General features: G+C 54.4%; 1 protein-coding gene across 4 annotated transcripts in view; it reads right to left on the bottom strand.

Moving 5' to 3' along the window:
* Window positions 1-2,517: 2,517 nt before the first annotated feature.
* FBXO31 (F-box protein 31) overlaps window positions 2,518-20,263 on the bottom strand; it is a 36,443-nt gene continuing 18,697 nt past the window's right edge. For 3 of the 4 annotated variants that reach the window (XM_027513857.1, XM_027513859.1, XM_027513858.1), the window contains 7 exons: window positions 18,195-18,271; window positions 13,457-13,624; window positions 12,823-12,897; window positions 8,335-8,444; window positions 7,152-7,305; window positions 5,917-6,278; window positions 2,518-4,658 (listed from right to left, as the gene is read on the bottom strand). In XM_027513857.1, the coding sequence (XP_027369658.1) occupies window positions 4,436-4,658; window positions 5,917-6,278; window positions 7,152-7,305; window positions 8,335-8,444; window positions 12,823-12,897; window positions 13,457-13,624; window positions 18,195-18,271 (1,169 nt within the window). In that variant the 3' untranslated portion in view covers window positions 2,518-4,435. Of the gene's footprint in view, window positions 4,659-5,916; window positions 6,279-7,151; window positions 7,306-8,334; window positions 8,445-12,822; window positions 12,898-13,456; window positions 13,625-14,210; window positions 14,253-18,194; window positions 18,272-20,263 lie in introns of those variants that run through there. The other variant, XM_027513860.1, reaches the window with a different exon arrangement.

The following is a 20,263-nucleotide window of genomic DNA, read 5'->3' as shown; positions in this document are numbered from 1 at the left end:
GCCGCTGAGCACATCCCTGCCCTTATCTATCCCACCTTTCGGTTCTCAGAAATGGCAACTTAGACTTCAGACTAAGAGAACCCACTACAACCCTACCCTTGGGGAGAGGGTACAGGTCCCAGACCAAACGGAGGGACCCAGGGGCCTACCGTTGTCTGGGTTCCCAAGGGTCACTCGCCACTCTATTCCATAACTGGGAAAATCACAACTATCCAGACCGGGTGTGAGAAGCACAGGCCCCTGGGGAGGCCCCACCCCCACACTGGTGACCCAGTCCTCTCTGTCGACCAGCAACCACTCTCCTGTGATTGGCCCCTGCCCACATCCAAAGCCCATGTCACTTAGGGCTCCAGGCTCCATCTGAATCATAACCCGAAAGAAACAAATTACAAAGCACACAAGATTTCAAAAGCTGCTTTATGGAGAAACAACACCCCAAGGTTGTTGAGTCCAGGTCACAAGTCAGACCTTCCTGGGGTCCTGACCCTGCCCCACCCGGCAAGCCCGAGCAGATGCCTGAGAGTGATCACAGCCTCCATCTCAACTGTTGTCTTCATCACTCGGGGGGTGGGGTTTCAAGATCAAACAGGATGAATGTTTTTCTTCTCCAAGCAGGCTTCATGATCTCAAACCACAACCAAAATTAGAATTAGACTAAAAAGAAAAAAAAAAGCAAAGGGTTCTCATCCCTTCGCGTGTTCTGGCAGGTCTCCCTGCAGGCGCAGAAAGGACCCAGAAGAAGGCTACTTTTCTGCTGGAGCATCAGGTGTCACTGCTGGTGACCCTGGGCCCCGGAAGGCTGGCCTGCTGGCCGCTGAGCTATAAATGACACAGCACTCCATGTGGTTCCCATTCACAGTATCAGGCAAACTGATGGCATGTGGCTTTCTTCTCTGTCTAAATAGTTCTGAGAACGTACAAAGTACACTGCAGATCTTCTCCCAAAAGTGAAGACAGAGAAGGTATCCTGTTAACACTGGGATGGACTCCGTGAATTGAGGCATCTTACCCTCAAGGTAGGTGAGGGTTACCTGAGAACACTCACATAAGGATTCTTAAAATTAAAGCATGAAAGTATCCAGGAGAACACAGCTACCGAGTCACAGGTGCTCCCGGTCCACACTTGAGATACCACAGTCGCAAGGAACTCGGGGAACTCCCCAAATGACACAGGGCTGAGCAGGTTTCTGACCCACTCCGGCTCGGCTCACAAGCACTAAACAGATCTCTCAGCGGCAGTGGGAGAAAGCCCAGGCAACCTGAAAAGTGAAGACAGTCCTGAAGTGTCAGACAAGAGGGCGGCTGGCTGAGGAAGGGATCTGGCTGTCTGGGAACGACTCCAAGTTGTCAGTGAGAAAGGCAGGAGAGCTTCACCCCTGAGCTTGTTCTGCAGGCAGTGGGAATGTAGCTAGTTAGACGGCCGTACGCTTTCCCACCCTCCTCATCGGCCAGGGACATAGGTACCCTGCACGGAGCAGGGACACCAGGCCTGGTGTCAGGGCCAGAGGGGACAAGGGGAGGAGCCGGGCAGCAGTGGCCTGGAGCACCAGCCACAGTGAGCTGGACTGTCCCAGAGGGGCCAGGGCAAGGCTAAGAAGGGAGGTTCCAGTCTGAACCGACAGAGGAAGGAGATTGAAACCCTCCCACCACAATGCCCCTAAACCTGTTCTCAACCAGTATTAGATGCTGGAGCTCTGAGCCCCCAGGAGGCACGGAGGGGGGGGGGGGGGGGGGGGGGCGAGGAACAGATCCGGGTATAGTGCCAGGCCTACATCACGAAGCCAAAAAAATAAGGGTGTTTGACACAGCCTCACACCAAACACCTCCAGCCCCAACATGAAGAATCCCCATGACCTGTGTCTGAAATCTCCAATCACGTTTATAATCAACTCCCAGAGCGTGGAGCCCTCCAGGTATGCAGAGAGGTATCCCTCCACCCCATACCCAACCTCACGGCAGCAAAAGTGGCAGTGAAGATGATGCCCACCGTGGGGAACACCCAAAGACACCTGAGGTCCACCTGCCACCCCCAGATCAAGCCCACAGGAGCACGGCCAGCCCCTAACCTGGGTCATTAGAGATCCCCATTGGAACCAGCTTTATCAAAAGCCTCGGACAACACCCTCTGCCTTTTTGAATCCTTGCCTACAGTGAGTTAACTGGTTGGAAGTTCCCCTCCGGGGCCGGTTGACCATCCACCATGAGGGGGAGCGGCCAGTACTGGGTCGGTGCACAGAACCGCCACTGTCTGCGTACCTCACCTACAGAACTGGAAACTGGGGCTTCCAGAACTGGAAACTAAGTACAGTTGGGAGACTAGGAGCCCTCTGGGCAGATGACAAGCCCACGCCCTTCACTCCTACTGCCCTGCCCGGCGACACCCAGGCCGCTGCCACCCACAGGCCCCACCTGACACCCGAGACGGAGGCCAACGTGAATGCGGCCAGCAGCCCAAGGTTATTTTAGTCACTGTTAGTGGCAACCATGCGTAGGCCAGACACTAGAGGCAGGATAGCATTTAGTTTGAGATTGGTTTTTAATCAGAAATGCTCATCTTTACAATGCTGGGGGCCTCAGACGGAGACAGTCCCTTAGCTCTGGGTAAAACACGCATTTTCTTGATTTTATTTAAACAGTGGTGAAACCTAGAGAGGAACAGCCTAGCGCCCAGCTGTCCTCCGTTTTCACTGTCCTCAAGGCTTTGTGGCTGCACCATCGGGGACAGCCACGCTTGGCACAAGAGAAGAACAGCCGCGCTGTGAGATGGGGAGGGCAACAGGCTTTGAGGCTCAGTCCTGCGAGAGATACAGGAACTGAAACCACGTCCCTACCCGACTGCGGGTCCTGCTGGAAGGATCTGGGAGGTGTGAGGTGGTGTCACTGATGAGACTCGGCTGACGGTGCCCGGTGATGGCCCAGGGTGGACCCCACAGAGTCCTGGTCCTGGGAGGGTTAGTTTGCATTTCAGGGCCATGCCCAGAGCTTGTTGCTTCTGGGCAGCAAAGGAAGGAAGGCCCAAGTAGCCAAATGGACTGAAGCGGAGACTGAAGTTATTTGAGAAAAGGGCCAGTCAGGAAGAATTCTACCAGGAAACACAGGACACGTTTCATGGGGCACCTCGGGTTGGGCTCTACGTGAAGGCACCACAGAGCTGCCCACTCCCTGGGGCGCCCAGAGTGAGGGCTCAGCGCAGTCCACCCAATGAGGACAAGAAGCTGGGTCGCAACAGAGTCTGTCCACCCCGGGGAGCCACTGGCCCTGGCAGGCAGGTGCGGTGATGCTCTGAGGACTGGAGGGAGGGCTGAGCATAACCCCAGCAGGTCTGTGCCCAGGCACACGGGGCTCTGTTCTTCAGGGGATGGCAAGATCAGGCCTCGTGGGGGTTCCCAAATGCAGGGGTCAACAAAACAATGGGGACAGCGCCAGCAGAAGGGTCAGCGCCCGGGTTCTCCACGCTGGAGGGGCCTGGTCCCCTGACACTTCCAGAAAGCTGCCCTCTCCCCTGCAGAGGGGCATCAAACACCCGGCACGACCCCTCCCAATGTTCCGCCCCTTTCAAGAGTGGCATCTCGTAAACCACGCAGGGGAGCAGACGTGGGTCATCTCCAAGGGGCCCTGTCCTGGTTCTGAGACCGGCAGCTGCAACTCACGGTCTCACATCAGTGAGTGTGGGGTGGGGGAGCAGGGAGGGCGCTCAGTGACTGCCTGTCAGAACAGCTGCAGCACAGGTCTCGGTTCTAAACCTGAGAGAGGCTGGGCAGGCACCCTGTGCTGCGGGGAGCAGGGCCAGGTGGTGCTGGACCAGGGCCACCGAGCTGCCGGATGGCCTGCAGTGGGCATCTCCTCATGACCCGGATCACCGGCCCCATTCACTGATCTTGGAAACTGAGATCGGAGTGACGTGCACTTGTCCCAAATCCAAGCAGATAGGTGGAGAAGTGGGTCTTGAGCCCCACCCCGTCTCCCCGGAGCTCCTATTCCGCACACAGCACCCCCACCCGCCCAGGCTGCGTGGAAGCCACCGTGGCCCTCCGGCTTGCTCCCCGCAGAGGGGATGGTGGAGCCAACATGCCTCCCCCAGGACTCCTTCCATGAGCTGGAGGCAGCAGACCCCCGTGCATGCGGAGTGACCCTCCCTGGAGGAGGACTGTGTTCTCCCTAGAAAACGGCCAGTCTCTCCAGTTCAGTCCCTACATACCCCGCGGCCCATCCTCCAGGTCTGTTTGTTCTGGTTCTGTTGTTTTTTTCAAGACATGCTCAGCCCTCCTGTTGCTACTGGCGGATATGCAGGTGTGCCGTGCGCTCCGTGGAAAGCATCTGGGCGGCCGCGCAGAGGCTCCTGCGAGCAGGGGGGTGTCGGGTGTTGGCCGAGTCCCCCCGAGCGCATGCTGCTGCCCTCCCAGCCCTGAGCCGCCCGCCGTGGGGAGGTGGACTGTCAGGAGGTGAGGGACTGGATGTTCTTGAGCATCTCCTCGAAGGCCTGTGGGGACGGGGCGTCTGCGTTCCGGAAGGCAGCCTGGACCCTGCTGTACAGGCTGAAGGACTTCAGCTCCAGCCAGATGAACCCGAAGCGGTCCTCATCAAATAGGACAAAGACCCCGGGGGTGCGCTCAGGGCTGGTGAAGCCGTGGCCGGCGATGAGGCCGGTGCCGTAGAAACTGAACAAAAATAAAGAGTGTGGGGAGAGAGGGTGAGCAGGGCCCTTGAAGACACGCGGTGGCCCCGGCCCATCACCCTGTGGTCCGGGACATTCTGGAACACCCTCCCCCAGAGATCCCACGTGGGTTACGTCCACCATCCTCCAGCAGTGGGCAATACGCGGGGTCCGGCTGGTGGGCTCCGCACCTTCCGGGAGGCTGGCGTTCACTTAGAGGGCGTGAGCAGGCCTGCTGCTTCGCCCCAGATGGCTGGGCTCACCCCGCGGACCGCGGCTCTCTACCCCAACAAAAGGATGAGGGTCTCAGGCAGCTCCCCCTCGTATTGCTGCCCCAAAGTGCACATCTTCATGGCACAGACCCAGGCAACAGAAACCTAAGTTCCCAGGATAGTCACGTGCACGTGTGAACAACTCAAATGTAGTCAATGACTTATCTGCACGTAAAAGCAAAACTTGCAAATACCCGTTACAGCCATGTTTGGAGACTCGGGCTCTAATGCGTTTATGTCTTTCTTGCAAAGAACTCAGTGTTTCTGACAGATGACAAGGAGTTGGGACTGGCCTGACCCTCCCGGTGTGTGGAATAATGCCTAGGACCCCACCTCTGCCTACCACACTGAGGCTTTGCTGGGCAGGAGGGGACTGCAGCCCTGCGCCTGAGGGCCCGTGGCTCGGATGGCTCCTGGGCACCAAGCTTGGACTCATAGAAATGTGTGCTGCACAGGCTCTGCAGCTGGGCTAGGGAACGCACACACCCCCCCCGAGCTGGGCCCCTAACATCCAGCTTGGGGTGGAGACCCTCTGGTGACATAGCAGGGGCTGGACCAGAGCTTCCAGGCCAGCTCTGCCCGAAGGCTCTGAGCTGGCCTCGAGATGCTGCAAGTTGTCAAGTTTCCCAGGGACGAGAGATCTGTCTCCTTTATGACTTTCAAAAATTCACAGCAGGTGAAGTTACACTGGAACGCTATTGTGTACACCTCCCTCTGGAAAACCCATATTCAGCCTCTTTTATCACAACGGTATTAACATGAAGAGGATGTAATAGATTTTGTCTGTCAAGTCTGCACCAATGCCTAAATCCCTTTTGGGGAGCTCGGCGTGGGGCCCAGGGAGTAGCACTGGCCACCCAGGACCTGGAACACGTGGGCAGAGCTTCCCACGGTGCAATGCTCCCCACTCCATGTGGAGTTGGCCCCACCCCAGGCTGCCTCTGTGCTGGTCTGGCAAGGGACCCCGGAAGCCCACGCCCCGATCCTTACCACATCCTGCAGGTCCGGGGATAGTCCTCATTCCTCGAGCTCACGCCCACTGGCAACACGAACGGCTGCCCCGACTGGGCAGGTGGCTCAGCCACGGCCGCGGCCCCTCCGTCTCCAGGTGCCTGGGCCGGCTCAGCGGGCGGCTCCTCGCGGGGCTGGGGGCTCTGCTGGCCGAGGCCCTCGGCGTCCTCGGGCCCGCCCTCCTGCTCCTGCTCCTGCTCCTTGCGCACCTGCTCACGCACCTCCAGGACAACGCGGGAGAGCTCGTTGAAGTCGTGCAGGCTCTCGGCATCAGGCAGCTGGATGCGGTGCCTGAGGTCAATCTCTACTGTCTGCTGCCCGGCAGGGATGTTGGGGTCACCCTGTGGAGCCAGTGTGCAGCCGTCAGCAGGCTCAGAGACCGCGCTGAGCTTCCAGCACCAGTCCTGCCTCCGGCCGAGGGCACTTGCTGAGCCCTTCCACTGGTTTGGCAGTGACCCCTTACCAGTCGGAATATCTGATACGTCCTTAAAAAAAAAAAAACAGTGCCCAGAGCAGGCAGCCTCCTGTGAAAGGCCTTTGAAGACAGGGAATGACAATACCACAGGTGACCCTGGGAGAGCCCATGGGCACCCCTACACCAAAGACCTGGGGTGGGAGCCACCCTATGTTGACAGCTTAAGCGATGGAGCCTCGAGAGGTCTGTGAACCCTCCCCGGTCAGGCAGGGCCGGCCGGAAATGCCAGCCCAGACTGTGTGCCTGGAACAGGAGACAAGGGGCCCTTTGTCCAGGGCCCCCACTCAGCTCAGCAGCCCTCCAGGCATGCTCCCGAGCTGCTGAGGCCCAGACAGGCTGTGGGGGCCCAAGTGCTAAAGCAGAGGGTCACCCAGGGAGCTCCTGGAGCCCACACCCGGCCTACCCCCATTAAGTCAGAGCCTCTGGAGTGGGGCCAGCATCAGGGTTTTCTCTGCCTCCCCAGGAATCCTGGGGTGTGGCCAGAGCCAAGGGCTGTGCAAGGAAGGCTGCCTTGGAAATGTTCAGAATTCCCAGGGGATCATGTGAAAGGTGGGCCCTGAATCAGCAGGTCCGGGTGGGGCCCGAGATGTCAAGTTCCCAGCAAGACCCCTGGGGAAGTGCTGCCACAGTCTGGGGCCTGTTCTGAGTAGCTGGGGCGCAGCCCGAGCCGCCCTACGCCAGGATTATGTGATTGCGTCCACATGGTGCTGGGCCCGGCAGGGCGGCCCCCAGGACCCACCGTGATCTTCGTGCCCCTGGCATGCTTCCCATGGAAGCTGAGCATGACGATCTCCAGGCCGTGGCTGCCATAGGTGCCCTTGAAGAGGCCTGGCCTGATGAGGTCATCCGGGCGGCTGGGTGGGAGGTAGATGCGGCGGTAGGTCAGGCAGTTGCTGCAGGACAGGGGGTGGGGGGGTGGGTGGGGGGAAGGGCAGCGTGAGAGCACGACTGGCACAGCCCACGGGCGCGGGGGTAGAACACAGGGCTCACGCTGTGCTGCACAGGGTGGGCCGCGTTAGGTTCCCCCCAAGGCCAGTGGGAGCAGGGGCACCCCTCCTTCCTGAGCTCCACTCATCCCAATGCATGGGTGCCCACACACCTCACACCTTCTCCAGTACTCAGGGTGGGACTCCTGAGGCCGCCAAGGGGCCAAACAGAGGCAGCAGGAAAGGGTCGGAGGGCAGAGAGCATGACAGAGAACGGGGCGAAGAGGCTGCCCAGGTGGGCATGAGAAAGGGAACATGAGGCTCTAACACACAGGCCAGGCCTGTGAGAACACAACTGGTGGGTGATAGGGGTCAGACAGGCAGAAAACGGAGGGTCAGGAGACAAGGCCTCTGGCCATAGTACCCAGAAAGAGCAGGACTGTACTCAAAGTACCATGGGAACCATGTTCACAGTACCCAGAAGAGAAGGACTGCATTCACAGCACCCAGAAGAGAGGCACTGCATTCACAGCACCCAGAGGGACTGTGTTCACAGCACCCAGAGGGACTGGTTTCATAGCACCCAGAAGAGAGGCACTCCATTCACAGCACCCAGAAGAGAGGCACTGCATTCACAGCACCCAGAGGGTCTGTGTTCACAGCACCCAGAAGAGGCACTGCATTCACAGCACCCAGAGGGACTGTGTTCACAGAACCCAGAAGAGGCACTGTGTTCACAGCACCCAGGGGGACTGTGTTCATAGCACCCAGAAGAGAGGCACTGCATTCACAGCACCCAGAGGGACTGTCCTCACAGGACCCAGAAGAGGCACTGTGTTCACAGCACCCAGAGGGACTGTGTTCAGAGCACCCAGGAGAGACACTGTGTTCATAGCACCCAGAAGGACTGTGCTCATAGCACCCAGAAGAGAGGGATTGTGCACACAGCACCTGGGAGGGAGAGACTGCCTGCCCCCAGCCAGGGGCTGCACTCACTCGTACTGACTGGTGTAGATGAACTTCATCAGGATGAGCTCCTGCATGTGCTCGTGGAAAATGTCCTCCAGCGTCCGGCCCCACTCCTCCCTTAGCCACGTGCGGAATTCCTTCCAAGAGAACACAGGTCACAAAACCACCCTGACACAAGGGGGCGGAGAGGCTGCCTGCTGTGATGGTGCGTGGACAGCATGAAGACGGAAGCCGGGCAGGAGGGACGGGACTGTGTGCATTCGTTCTCCCAGTTCCCAGCCTCCCTTCCTGTTGAGGAGCCTGGGGCTCTGGTCCCCACTTTCCCAACTTCAATTGGAAGGACACGTAGGGACCATGGGCGTCCTTCGTGGAGGCTGGGGCCACAGCACCATCAAGAGCGCCTGGGAGGCAGCTGTGCGAGCCTTGCTTCCGCGCAAGACGGCAGCATGTACACTGAGCCTGGTTGTCGGGCTTCTGGGGGAGCAGGCACATCGGACGCCTGTGCTGGCCACGTCTGCTTTCTGCAGCCCCCAGTGAGTACAGGACAGGGATGGGCAGGGTGGAGGGTGTAGGCGGACTTTCCTTTTTAAAACCTGTCTTCCTAGTTATGTTCAGTAAGTATATTTGTAAAAAGAAAGCTTTTTAAACAGTGCATCCACGAAGCCCCATAATTCATTATGGCATCAAGCTATGCGAAGGATATTTAGCACTTCATTGTTTTGTTCTGTACATTCAACATAGCTAATCCACAGCTACGTGCTCCTAACTCAGTACAGTGTTTCCAGTGACTATCTAGAATTAGCTCTACAAACAAAAGCAAAAACAATTTACTTAAAAAAAAAAAAAGGCTACTATCTGTCAACTGCTTTAATATGTTACTGCCCAAACCCTGGCGAAGAATAGAAATTACTAGTGACTGAAATAAACAACTGTTAGACATACAAGCTCAATAAATAATAATTAACTGAATTTTTTATATACTAACAGAACAAAATTGGAAAATGAAAGTTTTAAAATCCTATTTACAACAGCCTCAAAAAACACACAGACTTAGGAATAAATACACAAAGCATGGGTGACACTTCTACTCTGAAAACCCCAAAATGCTGCTGAAAGGGGGTGAAGAGGCCCACAGGTCAGAGACACCTGTGGACCAAAAGACTCAGTATTAGGTCAGCAACTGTCTCAAATTGACCTACAGACTCAACACCAGGCCAGCCGTAATCCCATCAGATTCTCTGGAGAAACTGCTGAGCTGATTCTGAAACCCCTTTGGAATATCCAGAGCAACCTTGCAAAAGAACAAGGCTAGAGGATGCACGCTAACGTGACTGACTCACTGCAAAGCGACAGTAACCAAGATGGCGGCTGAGCGTGAGGTCAGAGCTAGGGAGAGACCTGGAGGGAGTTCGCTGGTGGTCTCGTGGTTAGGACTCTGGGTTTTCACTGCCATGGACCAGCTTCAGTCTCTGGTCAGGGAACTGAGACACTGCAAGACATGTGGTACTGCCAAAAAAAAAAAGACAGAGAGAGCCTAGAAACACCCACGTGTGTCTCAGGAATGGACTTAAAACCACAGCATCCAAGCCACCCAACAGGGAAAAAGTCTTTCTTTTCCACAAATGGGGCACAAACCGACAACCACAGGGAACAAAGAAGCAAACCCCGCCACACACAGTAACCATTCAAGACAGGTCACAGACCGAAACGTAACGTGAAGCTACCAAACTCCTAAAAACAATCACAGAGAGAAACGCACTCTCTTTGCAGTCTGGGGGTGAAACAATAACCACAAAAGAAAAAACCTCACAGGTTAGATTTCATCAAAACCAAAACCTCCCACTTACGTGGCTGAACTCATGGAGGAAAGGCTCTTAAAAAAAATCAAATAGAGAAATAACAGATGAAGATGGAGGTGAGGGAATGTAGCGAGCAAGGATTTCAGTGCTGTCACAGCACATAATCAGACTTGAGCTGAGAGCCAAGAAACTGGCTTGTGAACCGTCATAATCTTATTTCCTTCACATGAGGTCAGTCATTAGGAATACCAACCAGACCCAATTACTCAGAACAGATACGCTCACTATGAAATTATCTCATCAGATATGTATCCACAAGGAAAAACACAGGGGCAGAAAACATACCAGACAAGAAGTCCATTACAGATCCAGGGCTGGTTCACCACGGTCAACACCCCACCACCATCGCCTCGTTCTGCACAGCGGCCTAGGAGCTGGGTGCTAACACCTTCCCTGGTCCATAGAACTTTCCAGAGCCACACAGCTAGCAGGTGACAGAATTAAAGCTAATAACCCAAGGCCACATGCTCACCGGTCTCATCTCTGCCACAGCAATCAGGGCTGGCAGGAGTGCAGCAGGGCAGAGGGCCCCACGTGCCATGGTGGGCTGTAAACAGGAACCAGCAAACTGACAGCGTGGAAAAACAATCTGAAGTACAATCTGGAGTACCTTCAGGCCCTGTTATACAATTCCACTTTTGCAGAGTCCAGGCAGCAGTCACAAAAATAATGCCCAGCATCTCTCTTGGGCAGCTCCAATCAGGCCTGCCTCTAAGCCATTGACCACTCAATGCTCCAAATCACCCACGACTACAGGCAATCTCAGGGCCCCATTTTATAGACAAGGGCTGAGGCTCCCGGAGGGCAGGTCACTCAAGCATGTGGTCAAAGGATGACGGGAACAGCTGAGCACAAACCCCATGTCCGACTGCAGGACAGTCACACACCTACGGTTGTTACACCAAAGCAAGATGATGGATGGAATGTTGCATAAAAACTAAAGTCTGCAGAGACATCCCTGGCCATCTGGTGGTTAAGACTCTGTGCTTCCAAAGCAAGGGGCATGGGTTCAATCCCTGGTCAGGGAACGAAGATCCTGCAATTGACACAGCACAGCCAAAAAAAAAAGCTTGTAAATAATACTAATGAGACTGGGAAATGTTTCTGGAATACCAGTTAAGCTAAAAAACAAAAAAGAAAAAAACAGAAAAACTATCTAAATTATCGACCACAGTGACACCACAAAGGCCGAGGAAAACAAGGAATGATGGAGAGTGGACTTGCGGAGGCCACCCTGGTGGGGCCGTCTCAGCACTCTTCTCCCTCTGGATTCTGAGCATTCTGCATCTGATGGTGACAGTTCAGGAAGCATCATTTTGGGAAGGCAGTGAGAAAGTATATAAGACAAAGGAAAGCAAAATAAAAGCAACTGAGTGTGTGTAACTGAGAGCGTCCAGCGCCACAGGCTTTTTGCACGCCGCGGGTGGGACCCCGCCACCCTCTCCTCCCTTTGCCATCCCTGCTCCTCCTCACAGCTCCCCCCAACCCCCGATTTCCAGAAGCCTCAGGCCGCGGGGTCTGGACAGATGGGGGTGGGTATGGTGGCTCAGCCTCGCCATCCCACCCAGGAAGAAAGCAGGCACCGTCCACAGTGGGAGTTAGACAACAGGCACACAGCTGGGGTCTGGGCGGACAAAGCTCTGCACTGCCCTTTGGGGCCCCAGAGATGAGGCTGCAGCTTCAAGAGGGACAGGTAAGGAGCAAGCACAACACCCCAGTCCCAAGAAGGCCAAGACAGTCTGGACGTGGCCTTGGAAGTGGCACAAAGCTGGTATGTAACCCAGAGCGTGGGGAGGTGGAGGTGGGGGCGGGGTGTTGGCAAGCCTCAGGATGCAGTTTATGCAGAGCGGGCTTTGGGCATTGATGAGGGCAGAGAAGGGCTGGGGTGGGGCTTCCTCCCTGAGCAGAGGGAGGGGTGAGAGCCAGCAGGAGCCAGGGGCTCAGAGCCGAGGACAGGTCTCCGCCTGGAGACAGTGATAAGCACAGTGATAAGTTTACCCTCCAGCCCTCTGAGGCCACCAGGAGTCCTCTACTCCCTTGGGAAGCACCACTGTGGTCCAGAATTTTACATGATTATCAACCATCAGAGCACAGGGTGGCTCAGGCTTTCATCTTATCTTCAGAGCCATCAGGATTCCTCTCCCCCTGGAGCCTGAAGCCACTCTCTAGGTCAGCAAGACAGCTAAGAGTGGGGATGTCTCAGCTGACAAGTGAATCCACAAAAGAACCCTATCCTCTAACTCTCTACTTGGAGGGAGAGACAAAGAGAGGTGGAGAGATGGAGCACAAGGAGCCAGCAGAGACACCCCGGGCAGCTGAGACGGGCCGAGTGACCATGGGCCAGGTGGTGAGCTCCCCACCCCAGGACTCTGGGGCGGACCCCCCAGCACCTCAGGCAGCCCAGCCTCTGGCTCTAAGGGGTTCGCCCTGATAAAGCCTCTGGTCTCCCTGCAACTCACACCTGCAATGAGACCCCGCAGCCCTCGGGCCTCTTGTCAAAGAGGCGATGGAGAAGCAGTCAGAGAACCACCTCTACTCAGCGTGTTTATCCTCAGCCCGGCACACACATCCACACCGTGAGGATGAGGCCGGGAGGCGGCCTCCCTTCGCATGTCCACCCTCACGTCACTCCCCGGGACAGCAGGGTTGGCCTCACCTCCTGCCGCCCGCCAGACATCCTGTGGTGGTCCGTCTGGTTGCACTTGGTGGAGAACTCGTCCTTCTTCACGATCTTGAGTGTTCCGTAAGACGGAGAGAGGGTCACCAGTGAGCCCCAGCGGCCCCATCAGAGCAGGGGTGCACCAGGCCCTCCCGCTCCCATGCCCCCCATCATCTGGGGGCCCCAGAGGCCGCCAGATGGCAGGCGGTCCTAGAAGGGCACTGGGGATCCCCTGAGCGCAGGTGGCATTGCTGCTCCCAGGGGGTGTCCTAGAGCCGCACTCTCCTACTGAGGCAGCGAGGATGCCCGCTCACTAACTCGCTCGCGGGTGGCTATCTGCCAGGCCCACACCCGAGAGTAAAATGTCTTATTCCAAGCAGACACCCTTCCAAAGGAGGAGAAAAGAACCTCGCCTAGAAGGACACATGGTTCTAAGTGGAGGCAGAAGCAGGGATGGCTCCAGCCAGTGAATCTCTGAAGCAGGGTAGCATCGTCAACAGCACCCAGAAGGACTGGGCCAAGCCTGAATCCCCACTCCTGCTGACCAGCCCGGGTTGGGGGCGCTGCTGGGAAGACCCTGGCAGGCAGCTGGCACTGGGCCCCAGGGAGCATCGAGGAGCCCTGGCCTCACCTGGACATGGCCGTTGTGGGGCCCTCTGTGGCCGTACATGCACTCCACCGTGGCTGACTTCCTCTCCATCAGGTGGATTCGGAACAGGGGCTTGAACCGCATGGGGTCGTCCACGTGAGGGTCGTGGGGCGGCAGGTACATCCAGCCAATGATGAACAAGCCATCCACCTGCACACAGGTCCACACGAGGGTGAGGGTGGGGGTGGGTGAGGCACAGTATCCCCACCCTAACCCCCCTTATGACTATACAGTGGAAGTGAGAAATAGATTTAAGGGACTAGATCTGATAGAGTACCTGATGAACTATGGACTGAGGTTCGTGACACTGTACAGGAGACAGGGATCAAGACCATCCCCATGGAAAAGAAATGCAAAAGAGCAAAATGGCTGTCTGGAGAGGCCTTACAAATAGCTGTGAAAAGAAGAGAAGTGAAAAGCAAAGGAGAAAAGGAGAGATATAAGCATCTGAATGCAGAGTTCCAAAGAACAGCAAGGAGAGATAAGAAAGCCTTCCTCAGCGATCAATGCAAAGAAATAGAGGAAAACAACAGAATGGGAAAGACTAGAGATCTCTTCAAGAAAATTAGAGATACCAAGGGGACATTTCATGCAAAGATGGGCTCGATAAAGGACAGAAATGGTATGCACTTAATAGAAACAGAAGATGTTAAGAAGAGGTGGCAAGAATACACAGAAGAACTGTACAAAAAAAGATCTTCATGACCAAGATAATCACGATGGTATGATCACTCACCTAGAGCCAGACATCCTGGAATGTGAAGTCAAGTGGGCCTTAGAAAGCATCACTACGAACAAAGCTTGTGGAGGTGATGGAATTCCAGTTGAGTTCTTTCAAATCCTGAAAGATGATGCTGTGAAAGTGCTGCACTCAATATGCCAGCAAATTTGGAAAACTCAGCAGTGGCCACAGGACTGGAAAAGGTCAGTTTTCATTCCAATCCCAAAGAAAGGCAATGCCAAAGAATGCTCAAACTACCGCACAATTGCACTCATCTCACACGCTAGTAAAGTAATGCTCAAAATTCTCCAAGCCAGGCTTCAGCAATACGTGAACTGTGAACTTTCATATGTTCAAGCTGGTTTTAGGCAGAGGAACCAGAGATCAAATTGCCAACATCCGCTGGATCATCGAAAAAGCAAGAGAGTTCTATAAAAACATCTATTTCTGCTTTGTTGACTATGCCAAAGCCTTTGACTGTGTGGATCACAAGAAACTGTGGAAAATTCTGAAAGAGATGGGAATACCAGACCACCTGACCTGCCTCTTGAAACCTATATGTAGGTCAGGAAGCAAAAGTTAGAACTGGACATGGAACAACAGACTGGTTTCAAATAGGAAAAGGAGTATATCAAGGCTGTATACTGTCACCCTGCTTATTTAACTTATATGCAGAGTACATCATGAGAAACACTGGGCTAGAAGAAGCACAAGCGGGAATCAAGATTGCCAGGAGAAATATCAATAACCTCAGATAGGCAGATGACACCACCCTTATGGCAGAAAGTGAAGAGGAACTCAAAAGACTCTTGATGAAAGTGAAAGAGGAGAGTGAAAAAGTTGGCTTAAAGCTCAACATTCAGAAAACTAAGATCATGGCATCTGGTCCCATCACTTCACGGGAAACAGATGGGGAAACAGTGGAAACCGTGTCAGACTTTATTTTTGGGGGCTCCAAAATCACTGCAGATGGTGACTGCAGCCATGAAATTAAAAGACGCTTACTCCTTGGAAGAAAAGCTATGACCAACCTAGATAGCATATTGAAAACCAGAGACATTACTTTGCCAACAAAGGTCCATCTAGTCAAGGCTATGGTTTTTCCAGTGGTCATGTATGCATGTGAGGTTGGACTGTGAAGAAAGCTGAGTGCCAAAGAATTGATGCTTTTGAACTGTGGTGTTGGAGAAGACTCTTGAGAGTCCCTTGGACTGCAAGGAGATCCAACCAGTCCATTCTGAAGGAGATCAGCCCTGGGTGTTCTTTGGAAGGAATGATGCTAAAGCTGAAACTCCAGTACTTTGGCCACCTCATGCGAAGAGTTGACTCATTGGAAAAGACTCTGATGCTGGGAGGGATTGGGGGCAGGAGGAGAAGGGGACGACAGAGGATGAGATGGCTGGATGGCATCACCCACTCGATGGACGTGAGTTTGAGTGAACTCCGGGAGATGGTGATGGACAGGGAGGCCTGGAGTGCTGTGATTCATGGGGTCGCAAAGAGTCGGACACGACTGAGACTGAACTGAAACCCCCCCAACAGTGAGGACCAGCCACATCCACATCCCAGTCCTGTGGGGATCCAGAGTGGCAGGATGAGCATGGTCTCTCCAGCCATTAATTAACTATTAATTAAATAACTAATTTAAGTAGTTTATCCAACATGAAACGTGGTAGCTATAGCTGGTAACACTGTTACATCATTGAAATATGCTGAGAAACAGAAATCACAGTTCTCCCCACCCCTCGCAAAGGGATCAAACTGTGAGGTGATGGGTACCTTGACTAACTAGAAGGGGGACTCCTTCCACGATGTTACTTGTGCCTCAAATTGCCACAAGGTACACTTTACAGACCTCACAGTTTTGGTAACTATACTAAACCAAGCTGAAAAAATTAGCTAATTTTTCAATAGAAAATACAGCGGTGAGACCTGGATCCAAGCAAGCCAGTGAGAGAGCGCGTCCAGCTCTGAAGTGGGCACGGGGGGTGGGGCAAGGGAAGAAGCCCAAAGACACAGGAAAGAAGCAGGAGTGATTCAGAGAGCGACCCCCAACAGGGCAGCCGACCCGAGAAGGAACGGGCGCTGCTCTTGCCAGGGGAGACTCGGGAGCCAAGACCAACGCGTGGCAGGAGGGCCTGGCTTAGATCCTGAGGCGGATGAGCCAGCAGCTGAGGGTGGTTCTGAGATGGACGGGGAGCCCCGAGTGTGGACGGGGTCTTAGGGGACCCGGAGACCAGTGCTGCTATGGTGAGCTGTGGTCAGAACCTCAAGTGTGTGGGTGCTGGAGTTAGAGACCCACGCTGAAGCACAAACACGGACTGTCAGGAGCCTGGGGTTTGCATTAAAATACTGAAAAGAAAAGGCAAAGATGCTGTGAATTTGGCACCAGGCAGCTGCCAGGAGGCGGGCATCTGGGCGTCACCCTGCCGCCCTGTGTGTGTTTAGAGTGCCACACGATAAACGTGGTGACGGGGATAAAGGAGGGGACAGTCCCCGGGCACCACACTCAGCAAGCGTACGTTCTCGTGGAGGGCGGGGGCATCTCTGCCGCCCACATGGTGGCCCCCCAGCCAGTCCTGCCTCCCCGGGGGGGTTGAGTCCCCAGCTTCTGGTTCCAGCGACAGAGAAGGACGGAACTCAATCACTAATCGTCTGAGAGGAGGGCTAGTTGGCGGTGCTCTGTCAGGGGCCCCACTTTCCCCTAATTATCCCCTGCTTTCAGAAGCCCTTTAAAAAAAAAACCCCACACAACTCTATTACTCACTGCCAGTAAGAAAAACAGTGACCCCCTCCCGCACTGAAACTAAGGAGAGAATAAGCCCACGCTGGGAGCTGTCTGGCTTATCCCCGAGAGAACATTCTAACAGCAAGGCTTCCCTGGCGGTATTAATATTAAACAAATGTGAAGTGAGTTTCTCAACAGATGTTTCCACTACATTATAAGGAATATGAAGCAATATTTATCCCTAACCAAACCCCACCTGGTGAGCAAAACCCAGTCACCAGAGTCACCTGGCGGTCCACGAGAACCTGGCTTCTGGGACCCTGACAGCCGCAGCAAGGCAGACCCGCCAGCCGTGACCCAGCTGCAGCCAGAGCCCTGGACTCGGGCTTCTGGCCTGCCGCGTGTATGTGCAGCAAGAGGGAAGCAGAGGTGGACCGCAGGCTGCCGGAAGGAGCCCTGGCTTGGTTTTCCCCGCACTGCGGGCAACAGTGACACAACGGCCGGGGCCCGCCTGGAGCTCGGCGAGCACAAGGCCCCGCCCGGCTTCTGTCCTGGAGGCTGTAGCCGTGTCAGCAAGAACACCAGCAAGGGCCGTGTCCTCCTCGATGCCGACTCCACTTAACGCCAAGGAAAGTCAGGTCTGAAGTTTTTCAAACGGACCCAAAAATTGATCAGCTAGTTTTTTATATAAGATAGGCAAGTCATCAGGAAGCATATACAGATTAAAACCAAAAGACTTCTCTCCTGGCTACCACCAAGGAGCTTATATCAAACAGCCGCTCCTGCTGGGACCAGCCATAAAGGCTGAAAAAGGGAAGTTAAAATGCTGCTTGAGGAGGCAGAGGGCAGGCTTGCAGAGGAGGGACAGGTGCCTGCCACGACCCCACGCACGTGCCACACATACCCTGGAGCAGAGCCAGCATGGGCCTTCCATCCAGAGCCAGCCTCTGAGGGCCCCACACTGCCTCCTGTCCTTTCAGACCCTGATGTAGGGCAAAGGGCCTGTGCACGACCCAAGACGGGAGTGTCCGGTGCCTGTGACCATCAATGGCCCTTGGTGTCCAAGAGGCAGGGACCAGGTAAAGCATTCTGCATCACAAAGTCCCCGGATGTGGCGGGGGCCAAGAACTACTTAGAACGAATCTTTGCTCATTTAGAAAATAACGCCTGGCCTGTTGAGTCTTTGCGACTATCTGTCAGGCGGGAACCGCTCAGGCAGGTGAACAAAGTCCCTTGCACAAGAATCCAGGCCCGAGGCTCTTCAGACTTACCACCACGTTCAGCAGTCCTCCGTACGGCCCAATATCCGGCTGCCACAAGCCCAGGATGTGTCTGTATCGGTGAAGCACTACAGGGAGAGAGAGGACAGGGCTTCGCTGTAGAGTCAGCCGGCCACCATGCAGAGTCAGTAATTGGAGGGAAGGGCATTGGCGGGGGGTGAGGCTTGTGAAGAGGTCACTCATGGAGGCTCACAAGAGAGCCGTGCAAACAAATGGGGCTTCAAGTAAAACTTACAAGTTCCTAAATCATTCTAAGAGTAAAAATGTCTTTAGAAAGCATGATAACGGGGTCATTTTGAAACCCAGCCTCTGCGTATCAGCTCCAGTGATGAGGAACTGCTGCCTCAAAAGACATGCAGTGGGCACCCTGGTGAGGTGATGAGCCTCCCGTCGGTCTCCACGATGGAGTAAGCATGGGACTCTTTACCAGGGCGGAGTCCAAAATGTCATGGGGCTGTAGAGTAAGATTTAAATTAGGTCATCCTTCTTTAAAAACAAAACACATTCCCGCCTTATTTCAAAAGCAATGCATGTATATTTACTGGAGGCAACGAGAGAAAAGGGCACTTGAGGCCAACCTGAGATCCCACTGCATGGCCATGGCCAGTGCAGCAGGTGTCCTGGGAAAAGTCCTTCACTTCCACTTCCTTTGCACGGGTATTTGTGGAGTGAATAGTGAAAAGTGAAAAAGTGAAAAGAGGAACAAACTGCACAAAGAAGTGAACCAGCTCATGCAGGGCCCTGCCTGCCAGCTGCAGGGTCTGGGGTCTCACCACAGCCAGTGTGGTGCTAGAATTCATCTGTCAATTGGATTTGCCCATGGGGGCCAGGGGTGGGCAGACATTCTTGGTCAAACATTATTCTGGTGTGTGTGTGTTCCTAGACGAGGGTGACATTTCAATCTGCCATCTGACAGAGAAAGCAGATTGCCCTCCCTCGTGTGGTGGGCCATGTCCAATCAGTTGAAGGACTGAGCAGAAGAAGGCTGGTGCTCCCATGAGTATGAAGGAGCTCCTCCTACCTGGCTGAATGCTGGGAGATTAGTCTTTTCTAACTTCAAACTCTAATCATGGGCTCTTCCTGAAATGGACAAAAAGGCTAACCCTCCCACAAACAAGGGAGTTTTCTCTTGGCTGACTATGTTGAGCTGGGACAACGGTCTTTTCCAGACTTCGGATTTGAACTGAAACATGGGATCTTCCTGGGTCTGGAGCCTGCCAGACTTCGAACTGGAACTACACAATTGGCTCCTCTGGGTCTCCAGGCTGCTGACTGGAGATCCTGGGACTGGTCAGGGTCTCCATAGCTGTGCAACCCAACTTCTTATACTGCTCTCTTTCTATATGAAGGAACTGGTTCTGTGTCTAAAAACCTTGGCTAACACCCAGTGGGAGCCATGGATGGTCTCCAAGTGCAGGAGCTGCATCATCACAACTTCAGGGAGGAAGGCCAGGCAGCTGGGTCCAAAGGGACCTGAGCCCAGACAGCAGCTCTGCGGCCACCACTTGGTCTGGGGTACAGGGAAGGGAAAGCGGGTCTAGCACCATCCCGAGCCCACAGGGCATGCAGAAGACTGGTGGGAATGTTCCACCAGCCTCCCTAAGGTCGCACCCTCAGAACATGCGTCTTCTGAGTCAGCTTACAAGACATATGTTAAAGTCAGTGGTTGTCTCATGGCCGTGCCCTGATAGGTTTTGCGTGTGTTAAACAAGCAATAATAAGCGGGGTCAGAGTCACAAGCAAATACTAAGCTCCAGATGGTGCAGCACACACGCACGTGTTTAGGGGTAAAACAAACTAATGTCTGCCACTTACCTAGAAACACAGCACATTATACGATGGATGCATGGACAGGTGTGTGGGGGTGAAGTGGGGCAGAGAGCTATGGAGTCGGGTAAGTGGGTGCTCACTGCACAATTCTCTCTACTTTTCTGTTATGTTTTTAAAATGTTGCCATGTAACTGTGGAGAAAAAATCAAATGGGCCCATACAGCATGGCCTTCTCTTGTCTCCAGTCTCCCATCTTTCCAAGATCAATCAATCTGATCCCAAAGCCCCTG

The sequence above is a fragment of the Bos indicus x Bos taurus genome, chromosome 18 (genome assembly GCF_003369695.1).
Source record: "Bos indicus x Bos taurus breed Angus x Brahman F1 hybrid chromosome 18, Bos_hybrid_MaternalHap_v2.0, whole genome shotgun sequence".
In the NCBI taxonomy this organism is placed as follows: Eukaryota; Metazoa; Chordata; class Mammalia; order Artiodactyla; family Bovidae; genus Bos; species Bos indicus x Bos taurus.
The sequence above is the reverse complement of the archived record's forward strand: the minus strand, read 5'-3'. Positions and strand labels throughout refer to the sequence as shown.